The following is a 12,044-nucleotide window of genomic DNA, read 5'->3' as shown; positions in this document are numbered from 1 at the left end:
AAAAATTTCAAGATACATTTGCATCTACCGTAATTGTTACGGTAGATGTTACTTTTAAAAAGTCATAAAACAGGAAGAAAACAATGCTTGGATTAGCCAGCACTGTTATTTTTAAAATACAAATCTTCAAGATTGAGCATATTAAAACATGAGATAAAATTATTTTTAAAAATGTAATTTCTTCTCGATATCATTACTGTTTATTTTAAAGCAGAGGATATAGGACATGAGTCTTTTATTTCTGATCACCTCTGGTAAGATAAGAATCTATGAAGCTGGAAGGAAAAAGAGTCCGTGACCAAAATGCTTACTCACTTACTACAGGAGATCAAAGAATATTGTACTAAATATGGAGTCTACAAAAATGAAGTAATTGTTTTCTTTGAAAAATATGTAGGGTTTAGAAAATTTCTGGGATTTATCTGTAAAAGCACCCGTTGGGGCCTAATAGTGACGTTTTAGGGAAACACTTGCATCTCAAGGTGGGAAGGCTCGGAGGTGGCGTTTTGTGGGCTTGTATGGTGGTTAGGTGGTTCTCAGAAGACAGGACTGGAAATTAGATAATTGCTGATGTCATATTTTTCACACACACACACAAACTTAGGTGTCCTGGGGGCTATAAAAGCAGTGTCTACCTTCCCATCACAAGCAGAATCATCGAAACAGGTAAGAGTTTCAGCAAACTTGATATGATTGGGTTTGCTGTGATATTTTTGATACTTAATTTTTTCCCCTTTATGTTGTTTTTGTTTCTTTTTCTCTTGATGCTAGGTTCTCCTTCTCTGGCCGCTGATTGCTCGAGTTAGCATTGTCTGCAATGGCCGCCCTGCAGAAAACTGTGAGCTCTTCCTTTATGGGGCCTCTGACTGCCTGCTGCCTGCTTCTCATTGCCCTCTGGGTACAGGGTGGAGCAACTGTGCCCATCAGTTCTCACTGTAGTCTTGACAAGTCCAACTTCCAGCAACCTTATATCACGAACCGCACCTTCATGCTGGCTAACGAGGTACCTCTCAATCTGTTTTTTACATCTTGTCTATTTGGAACCTGAACTGTTCTTAACACTTTCTTCAGAGCACTTCTAAGATCTTTAAGATCCCATCATTTATCCTCACTGGTAGACCAGAGATCATTTTCCATGTTCCTTTATTGACTCTTTGGAGATTGGGCTTTACCATAAAATCTATTTAGCCTTTCGGATATGTACATTGAGTTTTACCAAAAAGGAGCCATGTAGTAGCTCATTTGACTCTTCATTTTTCTCTTTGCTCCTCTGTGCATTCTTTTAAATTTATGCACACACCTGAATTCTTTCTTTGGTCTTCATGGGGCTGCTCTGTGGAAAGGGGATGGAAAACATCTCTACTTAAGACTTCTTTTCTATCTCCTTGATGTTCAGACTCTCAGTCTTCTTCTTCTCTTCCAGGCTAGTTTGGCAGATAACAACACAGATGTCCGTCTCATTGGGGAGAAACTGTTCAGCAGAGTCAATGTAAGCCATAGTTGTGATGACCTGGGCAGTGTGCCTTTTTCAGAGCGATGCTAATGATAGTTTGGGTCTTCTGTTTGTCCCATAATATGACCCCTCTGTTGCACTTTCTCCTGCAGATGAGAGAGCGCTGTTATCTGATGAAGCAGGTGCTCAACTTTACCCTTGAAGAAGTGCTGCTCCCCCAGTCTGACAGATTCCAGCCCCTGATGCAGGAGGTGGTGCCTTTCCTGGCCAGGCTCAGCAACAAGCTCAGGCATTGTGTAAGTTCTTCTCCAGCCCAAGTGTGTCCAGTCCGAGCTGCCTGCCTCCCCTCCTTCTTCCCACCCTCGATTCCCCCTCCCAGGCTGGCAGCAACAGGTGCCTCAGCAAGCCTGTTACAGGAGTCATTTGGAATCACAGATTGTTTTATTTTTTTGGAGTTTATGGTGATAATTGGGTCTGGAAGATGAAGGCATAGAAGTCTCATTTGTTTCTGGGAAAAACCAACTCAGATTATGTGAGATGAGAATGGTGTTGGGAGCTGTAAGAAATATTGCCTAGATGTAGAAACGGATGCACTGAGTATTGGTTGATGGAGGGAAGGATAGGAAAGAGAGAAAGAGCATCATTGGAAGATTTAATGTTCTGTGCTTGGTGGGCAGAGACTGTTGCCTTTTTGATGTCATGGGAGGTAACAAATCAGAGGTATGTGAACTTGATGCCTCTAAACATTTAAGACTATGAGAAAAGATCTGAGCAGAGTGGGAAGAGCAAAGGGGACCTAGTATTTATTAAGGGCCTACTGTTCACACAAGACATTTTAGGTACGTTTCTTGTTCTGAGCGTGCATTTTTGAAAAGGTAGAGTTAGGGTTTTATTCTTCACAGAATTTGCATAAACCACCCCACTATTTCCACAAACTTAAACCTCAAGAGGATTTCTCAAAGGTGAAGAGAGGTCCCATGTAAGGGAAATGACTGGAGTCTGGTGTCCAAGGGAATTCCAGAGCTCAGAAATCTAGGCCACTGGTGAAATAGGCCATTGTGGGCAGAATTACTAAGAACTTTAATTCCAGGTGAATTGCAACATTTAATAACAGATTCACAAAACTTCAGTACAACAATGTTGAAATTGTTACTCTGGTTTTCATTTTGTAGCATATTGCCGGCGATGATCAGCATATCCAGAGAAATGTGCAAAAGCTGAAGGACACAGTGAAGAAGGTACTGCTGATTAGCTGTAAATGCTAAATCACTAAGAAGGGGAGACAAACATTTTCTTTCCTTTGCTTTCTCTTTTTTGCACCATGTTGTGAATTTTTACTTGATTCTCCTACCATCTGGTTGATTGTTTAGTTGCATATGTATGTAGGTGTGTCTATATCTTTATAAATCAATTTCTAAATTTTACAAATCATAGAATGCTAGAGCTAGCATGCAGGTCTCTGGAATCCCACCCATCCGGCACTCTTTCCAGCAGCAATTCACATTAGTCTTAGTGTTAATTCTTAGGTAAATTTAAGATTCCTACTGATTCATGTAATCTGAAGAAGCACTTAAGCAAAAATAGAAAAAAAATGCCTGAGGGTGAATTTATTTGAAGAGATTTTTGAAGCCATTATTTGATGCTTTAAAACTTGGAGAAATGAACCCAGAACAACCATTAAAAAAGAACTGGGCTGCATATAGGATGAATTTATGGAATGATTGATACTTACATTTAGTATTAAAGTATCCAACAGCTATTGATTTTAGTTTAAAAGCAAGAATGAACAAGCCTCAATTTTTTCCCCACAGTTTCAAATAGAATGAAAATATTAGTAGTGGATTTTTCATAGTGAAATGAAAGTCCAGAATGGAAATCCTCTGTTCTGCCTCTCTCCCTTCCCCTTCCTTTCTAGGCTTCTCCCTCCCTCAAAAATCCCTAGTGAGGATCTATCAGATGTAAGCTAGTGTACATTTCTGCAGTGAATGATACTGTCATGTTGACTATTTGGGGAAGAGAACAACAATAGAAAACTCAGACTAGCAATTGTGACTCACCCAAAAACTAGAGGAGTGATTACAGGCAGAGAAAGTGATGCTCTTACAGGCAGATATAATTCAGCCTCAGAAACATGAAGGCTCTGGTTGATGGAATTTTTGGTAATAAAGCAGTTACCTCAATTTCTCCTTCTTTCTATTTTGGTTTTTTAAAGAAAGTATTTCTTCCTGAGCATGATTTAATGAACATGGCTGTTTCTTCCTTTGATGACTGAAAGCTTTGAACTTTTTCATTGTGAAGATCAATCCCCTTGGCAAGGAAGTAATCCCTAAACATGGAAGGCTGAGTATTAGCATGCCTTTGCCAAGAAGCACGTTGCACTTCTGGTTTGAAAAATGTCTGATGCCAGCTTGCTTTGTTGTTTTTAGAAAAATGAAGTGTGAAAGAGAAAAGTCTGATTGTGATCTGTGTGGGAAAACAGATATTTAAAGCTTTTAATTCATTTTGAGAGAATCAGCTTTCACATTTGCAGTAGGGTTCCATGTGAAAAAGTGGTTATGCTTTTTTCATCCTTTACTCCAAAAAGCATAGGAGAGAGAGGAATGTTACTCAGACAAAGCTGAACATCAGAAAAAACTAGTCAGTACTGTCTGAAATGGGCCGTGTTATCTCCCTGTCACTGGAGGTAAAAGCAAGGAAAAAGCTAGCAGAATGGATGACAGACAGGGCAGCGAGATGTGCTTTAAAATTCTTTGTAGTCTTGGGAGTCTTTGAGATATAAAAAATATCCCTTGGATGTCCAAGGAAATACTGGAAGGTGGAGGTGGAAGAAGGCAGGAAGAGAAAGGAGAAAGTACAGAGGGAAATGGTGACTTACAGTTTTTCTTGAAAAAAAAAATCCAGAGCAAATTTAATCAGACGACTTTCAGAAGAGGCTACTTTGGACTTGAATTTAGATTCTCTCGCCCATTGAGTTTGAAAGCCTCGTTTGCACACTGCTTGGAGGAGGAGGAGAGAAGGGATGTTAGGACATGAACCTGGCTTTCTATTAATTAAAGCGATGGATAGCACTTTTTTGGTATTTTCCCTGCACAAGTGAAACCAATTAAAAAAAAATTTGTTTGTTTTTGTTTTTATCTTTGTTGTGAAGGCAGGGACAGAAAAACCCACCTGTGTCGGTAAATGTGTAGTTTTGATTCAAGGATGTTTGAATTGAGTTGTTATAAATACTATGGTCATGGACAGTTATGGGGCTATGAGGCAGGGAAAGGCATCCTGGGGGGCTCTTTGTGTCCCCAGATCCCAGCACAGCTTCCATCCGCTTATTCGGGTTAGAAAGTGGTTTTAAACAGCTTCATTAGTGTGAGGTACAGCTGAGATTGAGGCTTGCTGGCTCAGATAGCCAGAATTTTAAGGTCTTTGGCAAATCATATTATACTTTTGCTAAAAGGGCATTATTATATTAATCTTTTATAAAAGGCTAAAACTTGGTTTCTGTCTTCAGCCACCTAACCAGGCCATCTCCCTCCAATTTGTTCCTCTTTTAAAAACATGGCATGAATGCTCAAATACTTGTGTGTTCTTATTTTTACAGCTTGGAGAGAGCGGAGAGATCAAAGCAATTGGAGAACTGGATTTGCTCTTTATGGCCTTGAGAAATTACTGCATTTGACCTTCCAAAGCTGGAAAATGGATAGCTAATGCTTCTTGCCTGTTAGAATTAACAAGATCCCCAAAGTTTTCTTTTACTGAAAGGAAAATGAGAAGCTGAATTCTACAATCATGGGTGTATTCTTAAATAAACCCCTGCTTAGCTTAAAAAAGAGAACAATACCACCCACGTCTGTAGGACAAGAAGGTAGACCTTCAAAGCATAATGGATTTGTTGATAACATTTTATTGTAGTTGGTGTTTTACACGTGGAAGTTTATTTTTTAAGCAATTGTCTATTCCCACAAAAAAGATTGCTTCTCATTCCTTTAGGGAAAAAACCCTAAATGATTTCATTTCCATAATCAGTATTTTATATTTATGAATTTATTTATTGTTATAATACACATTTTATTTATGTCATTTTAATAATATGGATTTATTTATAGAAGCATTATATGATATTATTACTTAAGTATAAAGCTAATATTAATATTTATGACAATAATTATGGAGATATAATGTTTATTTGACCTCAATAAACACTTTGATACCCTAAATCTTCTGGCTCTGTGGTTTTTTTTTTCCCTTTAACATTATCATTGCCATCAACCTGGTAATCATTGGTAATCATTCCCATTTGGTAAACTGGCCAAGAACCTGATATGAATGACTTTATTTTTGACTTTCAGTACATGAGGTGGCTATTAGTATTATTCCCATCTTACAGGTGAGAAAACTAAGAGACATGTTAAAAAACATTGTGTAACTGTAAGTAGTTTATACTAAGCAAGGTCTATCATTCTGGGCTCTCTGCTATATTGCTTACATAGATTTATTATGTTTATCTGGCAAGCAATTCTGAATTTTAAAACGGTTGCGAAACTGAAAAGAATCCATCGACATCATTAGCAGTTGTGGATAAAGAAAGGAGTGACTTGCTGGGGGAGATAAAGGTACAGCGTTTACTGCTGTACATGAACTACTTTAGTTCTAGTTTGAGCTGACTAGGGAGGACATTCTCCAGTTTGCCTGTAAGCCAGGGAGTAAAGGGGAAACCAACTGAGTTTGGGGAGTCTTATGCACTAGGGGAGTTCAGCACTGATACAAAAGTCTCTTGCATGGAAGATGAGCAAGATACTCGCTCTCTCAGTGCAGCACACTGACAGAGAGGGAAGGCGGTGCATCTTCAAAATTTGTACAGTGGTAGAGAAGGGAGAAAAGAGGAGGGAGAAAAGTTGGACAAGTTCTGTCTAAAAGAATGGACAAATGGCCACATACAGTTCTTGGACAAATGAAGAACGTACAGTTCTTTCTTTAGGAGGTGAAAGTCAGTGGTCAGCTCTCTACAGTGTTTCCTTCTCCAAAAAATCAGAAACCTTGGGTTTATTCTGCAGGTCACTCACCAACTGTTTGCCAAGTTTCTATAGGATTAGCTCAAGCTGAGCACACATTTAAACCACAGATTCACTAATGGATAAAATGGAGTAAATTCTTTCAGACATAGGCTCCAATGCTGAGAGGTACCAAAATTAGGCTTCAAGGATGACAGAATTATAATTATTTCTGGGACAAACTAGGGTCTAAGAATCTTTCTTCTCTTCTTCCAAATGAGTCTCAGTGTAATGACTTGAGCAAAATCTGGCATTGTATTTGTTTTTGACCAATCTTCTAGAAATTCAGCCTTGAACAGAGGAATGCCATTAAAATTGGATTCACAGATGCTTCCATCCTAGGGCAAGGAGTCTGAAATGGATTAAAAAATTCTGAATGCCAGTGTACACAAGGCATAAGGTGCCAGGATCTTCTTTGATTCTGGAGGGCAGTGCTGGCAAAATTAGTAGCGACACGGGAGTTCAAATTTCTCATAGGAGTCTTGGCGTGATCACTGGCACCTGCTGTCGCAATTCTTTTTTTTTTGGCATCAGGAGCAGTGAGTGGCTTGCAGTTGACTGGCCAGGGGCCTTGCGTGCCTTGGCTCCCATTAGCAGATGGCAACACCTAGGAATTCAAGAAGCCTGGTCTGTGAGCTTGTGAGAGACACAGCCCCCTGAGGCACTCACCCTCATTTAGGACTGGCAGGAGCTACTACAGGGTTTCAAGCATGGGGTTCATGTTTTATAAAGGTCACTGGCTGCTGGGTGGAGAGTAAATTGGGAGGGGTACTAGTGGAAGCAATTCCAGTGCAATAGTCTGTGGCACAGGGGATGCCTGCACAGAGTAGATGGGAGTGGAATGCGCTGATCTCAAAGGTTGATAGCTAAGGTCCTATTGTCTCTGAGGCAACCACAGCTATGGTGACTTTATCCTTAAAAATCTACTTTCAAGGAACGTTTATTGTTGAAAAGACAGGTGAAGAAGGTTGAGATGCCTGATCCTGATCACCAAGAGGAAATTGTATTGCTGCTACGCCATGAAGGCTTAATGGACTGGACCAAACTGATTTACTGGATTATCTTGTCAATTTGCTCAATAGTCTTGTCAATGAAAAATCGCATCAACCCAAAAGAGACAGGATCCTCAAGAATTCCATTTCTATAAGAGTGAGGGCTTAAGTCACTTTACCGGGTGAAGGACCCCATCCAATGGAGGATACAGGCAGAGGGTAAAGGACAAGTTGATTGGATGGTAGAAGAAGAAATTTATGATTAATTTAGTCCTGTGAACTGCTATAAAAATAGGAACTACAGGAGATATGATCTCTGTTAATAAATTATTAGTCCTTTTTTCTCCTCTTCCTTTCCCTCTACATCGTATATGAAGAGTACTTGTGGGGCCAATATTTTAGTTTTCAGGTGGGACTATGGCCACTCTGATATCATCCTGTAATGATACGGTAGCTGATGAGATTCTAAGTATTTCCTGTGTTGGAGATGGACATTTTTCACCTGAACAAAGACAGGAGTAGCTGCTGAAGACAAAAGGGATGAATTGTGCCAATCTGGCCCTCCAATCCAGCCTGTTCTTTTCCACTCTTCTTTGTTCCCAGAGAGACTGACGTATACAAATTACCCCACAGATGTGCTTGTTCTCTGTTTTTGATTTCATTTGTTAAGTGGGAGAAGTAACCAGGAGACTGCAGGAAGCCTCAGCTCCTTGCAGACAGTCCTCTTCCATATACTTCCCTTCCCTGGTTCTGGAAATTGCTGTCAACCCTGTTCTGTAACAGGCTCCCAGTTACTGTTCAGGCCATTGTGCTACTTCCTATGGGGTTCCTTAAACTCTCCACACCCTAAAGAAATCCGTGCCTTATTAGAGTCCTCTCCATGGCCCAGTTTGGCTGGAACATATGTCTCCTGCTGGGATTCTGACCTGCATATCCTTATTTCTCTTCCATTCTCTCCCCAACCCCTGACTGGTACCAGGGTGGAGTCTGCTAATTTCGATATCATTTATGGACAATAAATGAAGCCAGTTGTTGGCATATCTGAGTTGTGTGTAAATTTGTGACCCTGAAATAAAGCAAAATTAGGAGCAATATTATTTTGGTTTCTAAAATTAAAACACTTTCTTTAATTAAAAAGAAATCCTACTTCAACAGATTTCTCCCCAGGGAAATAAAGGAGTTCAGGTGGACATGCAGTGTTACCTGAAGGAGCTAACAAGCCCTCTTCTCCCCTCCGGTCCAGGAGCGCTCTCGTTCCCTCTGCAGCTCTCTCCTCCCCACTGCCTCCACACCAGCACACAGTGTGAGTTACGTCAGGCTGCTGTGCCAGCTACAGGATGGGAGCATTATTACACCTGAACAATTCTGACTCTGCTCAACCCTTGGTTGTTTGTTTTGTGTGTGGCCCTTCTTTCTCCTCTTGTTGCAGCTGCTAAGGATGTTATGCCCTATATGCCTCTTTTAGTCACTGTCCCTGCCTTTTATAGGCTTAACTGTCTGGGTCATTCTCTACCTCCCATAACCTACTTTAGCAGTGTGCATGGAGGGTGACCTCAATACCACTCAGAGGCTGACCAACAGTGCTCACACTGGAGGGCGATGTTTCTTTGTGAAGCTTGCTCACTAACGGAGGCTTCTTTAAGCTGCTGTTTCATGTATGACATTGTTAACCTCCCATCGTGGCAGATGCTATTTTTAGTCACAGTGACTGCCTCAGAACTTTATGAACCTTACATTGCTGCCTGACTCAATGACATCCTTAGAAATTGTAATTTAATTTGGTTTGGTGAGCAACTATTTAGATCAGAGGGTGTGCTAGGGGCTCTGAAAATATGAGGTTAGGTATAATTGAGATGCTGTCTTCAAGGAGGCTGCAGTCTTATGAGGAAGACAAACAACTTCCTGGGACACAAGAGCAATGACATGTGCTATAGGAGAGGCACCAGCAAGGGATTGATCGTTCCCAATGAAGTCACCGAGGTGGCCTTTGAGCTGATGCTGTGAAGGATAAGGAGGATTTCAATAGGTTCAAATGCCACCTTTCCTTCCTCTTTGCAACGTAGGCATAGCTAATTGCTCCATCTTCAGGATCCTCAAAGCATAAATTTTTATTCTCTCTCAGCATTTACCACACTATAGTTTAATTATTCATTGTGTGTCATCAATCTCTAGGGCTTTTCAAGAACAGAAACTATTCATCTTTGTGTTCCAGGACCTAAAAATGCCTGGGAATTTACAGGTGCTTGGTCAGTGTTTGGTAAATGGACACATACACGACTGAACAGCATTCTGGGCCCAAGGACCTGTATGAGCAAAGGGCTGGATATGAAAGGGGACAGAGTGTTCAGGGGAGGCCAGGAGCCCAGAGTAGCTGGGGCACAGGCTGTGTGGGCTGCCGCAGTGGGAGATGACCAGTTGTTGGAAACATTAATTCTGTACAACTTCTGACTTGTAGACTCTGGAAATTCAGTTACTGATGAGACTTAGGAAAAGGGAGCTCAGTGAACTAATAGGATTTTGGCTCATGTGGTGCCTTGGCCCCTAACCTGATGTGAGCTGATAAGACAACTACATCAACACTCTAAGTTTCTCCTTGAGTCTGGGCAGCTGATGTTCACTAATACCTCCCACCACCAAATCCCTCATAAGAATTATGGAAAGTGTGATGTTGCTAATAGTAAGAGTGAAATTCATTCTAGAAGCTAAATACAAAGCAATTAAATAGTTTCTGGCAGAGCCAGACAAGATCTGTTACCTCCAGGAGGACATTCTAACTAGGAGACGCATCCACAGCCTACCTGTCCGCTTCCACTGACAGCCACAGATGCGTGAAGGCTGCTGGGAGCTCCCTGCTCTGAAGCCATCCTTACGTCATCCTGAATTCTCTGCCCATGGTTTTGTCAACATCTCCTGTTTTGTCTTTAGAAGGTGGTTCCAGTGTACTGTAGTTTGTCCTCAGAGCTGAGGGGATCTGGTCTTCACTACCTCATGATGTTTGAACTGCATATTTCTCGTCCTTAAAATGAGAGTGGCACCTTATGTAAGAATTAAATCACTCCATCTTGGCTGGCAGTGGAATTCCCTGAATTAAATTTTTAATAGTGTTCCAAAAGGAGAAATAAAGTACAGCCCCCCCGAGCCCCTCCCCATCTCCCCAAGTGTGGAGCCCAGGGAGGAACCTATTTGCCTTACCCACAGGATACACTGACCCCAGGCAGACTTCCCCTCACATCTTTTGGCCAGAAATGGCACAAACGTTCATGACAATCATTGGTTTAGATTAGGGATGGGAAGACTTTTTCTGTAAAGGGCAACATAGTAAATATTTTAGGCTTTGTGGGCCACAATGGTCTCTTTTGCATATTTTTTCTTTCTTCTCCTTTTCCTCCTCCACTACCTCCTCCTCTTTCTCCTCCTCAACCCTTTAAAAGTATAAAAACCCTTCTTGCTTTACAAAAACAGTCGGTGAGCCTGCTTTGGGCCATAATTTGCCAATGTCTGCATGGTTTAGATCATTCACAGCTCATTTTCTGGCACTAGACATATTGATGCCTGAACAATTAAAAGAGATTAGAAGGGAATGGTTTTGTGGTCAGTTAATAAGTCTGCTGTGAGTGGCGGAATGGCAGATGGATTCAGCAGTGAGTATAACCCAGAGTGAGAACTGCATTATATCTCCCCATCAACCACAGCTGTTTCAGCAGCAGCATGAAGCATACCCATGATTGTAGCCCTGTTTCATCTTGTCACCCGTTAAAAAAAATAGACTACTTTCTCAGAGTTTTAGGTTCCCAGCAAAATTGAGAGGAAGGTACAGAGATTTCCCCATATGTACTCAGTGCCCCCACATGCATAGCTTCCCCCAATATCAACATCCCCCCAAAGAGTGACACATTTGTTACAGTTGAGGAATCTACACTGTTGTTAGCTATTTTTGGGTGACAGTGAATTTTTCTTTATTACAACAAAAAGTTAATTGGGAGATTAAAGATGGTGGCATGAGAGGAGAGACAGAGGCTTCCTCCTAAAAAATGGATACAATTAGAAAATATAGTTGGTGCAACTAATCCTGAGAGAGCAACAGGAAAGAGGAAGATGTCAGACTGCACACACCTGGAGAAGGGAGCAGACCTCACCGAATCGGGTAATGTACCAGAGCTGTGGTTCCGCGGGACCCGAGCCCTTCCCCCACCCCAGCTCACCGGCGGGAGGAAGAGAAACGGAGCAGGGAGGGAGTGGAAGGCTTGGGACTGCTGAATACCTAGCTGTGGAGATCTGCTCTGGGAGCACAAACCTACATTTCATATGAGACTTGCATGACTACCGGGTTGGAAAGTTAATACAGGCAGAGTTCCTGGGGAGACTGGGATTCCGGCTCCTTGTGGAAAGCAGGGATCCATATCCAGCTGCTCTGGGACAAAAACTTATAACTGTGTGACTGGCCCACTGGCTCAGGCATTGGAGACAGGCACAGCAGCCAGGAGGCGAGGAAGAGGTCTTTCCTCCCCCCAGGCACCAGTACTGCTCCCCTGCGACCCCCAACATTGCTTCAGGGGC

The 12,044-nt window shown here is 41.6% G+C and overlaps 1 protein-coding gene across 1 annotated transcript; it reads left to right on the top strand.

The window, feature by feature from the left end:
* Nucleotides 1-817: 817 nt before the first annotated feature.
* IL22 (interleukin 22) lies at nt 818-5,289 on the top strand. Its single transcript, XM_036899420.2, has 5 exons — nt 818-1,003; nt 1,424-1,489; nt 1,606-1,749; nt 2,626-2,691; nt 5,046-5,289. The coding sequence occupies exons 1-5, from the start codon at nt 818-820 to the stop codon at nt 5,121-5,123; spliced, it is 540 nt and encodes a 179-aa protein (XP_036755315.1). The 3' UTR covers nt 5,124-5,289.
* Nucleotides 5,290-12,044: the final 6,755 nt, after the last annotated feature.

This window comes from Manis pentadactyla, chromosome 10, assembly GCF_030020395.1.
Source record: "Manis pentadactyla isolate mManPen7 chromosome 10, mManPen7.hap1, whole genome shotgun sequence".
In the NCBI taxonomy this organism is placed as follows: domain Eukaryota; kingdom Metazoa; phylum Chordata; class Mammalia; order Pholidota; family Manidae; genus Manis; species Manis pentadactyla.
This window is presented reverse-complemented; position numbering and strand designations above follow the sequence as displayed.

Bases quoted from the DNA above. Each gene is read 5' to 3' on its own strand.
- IL22 (XM_036899420.2), top strand. From the start codon at position 818: ATGGCCGCCCTGCAGAAAACTGTGAGCTCTTCCTTTATGGGGCCTCTG. The intron at 1,004-1,423 runs GTACCTCTCAAT...CTTCTCTTCCAG, and splicing joins CCTTCATGCTGGCTAACGAG to GCTAGTTTGGCAGATAACAA. The intron at 1,490-1,605 runs GTAAGCCATAGT...TTTCTCCTGCAG, and splicing joins AACTGTTCAGCAGAGTCAAT to ATGAGAGAGCGCTGTTATCT.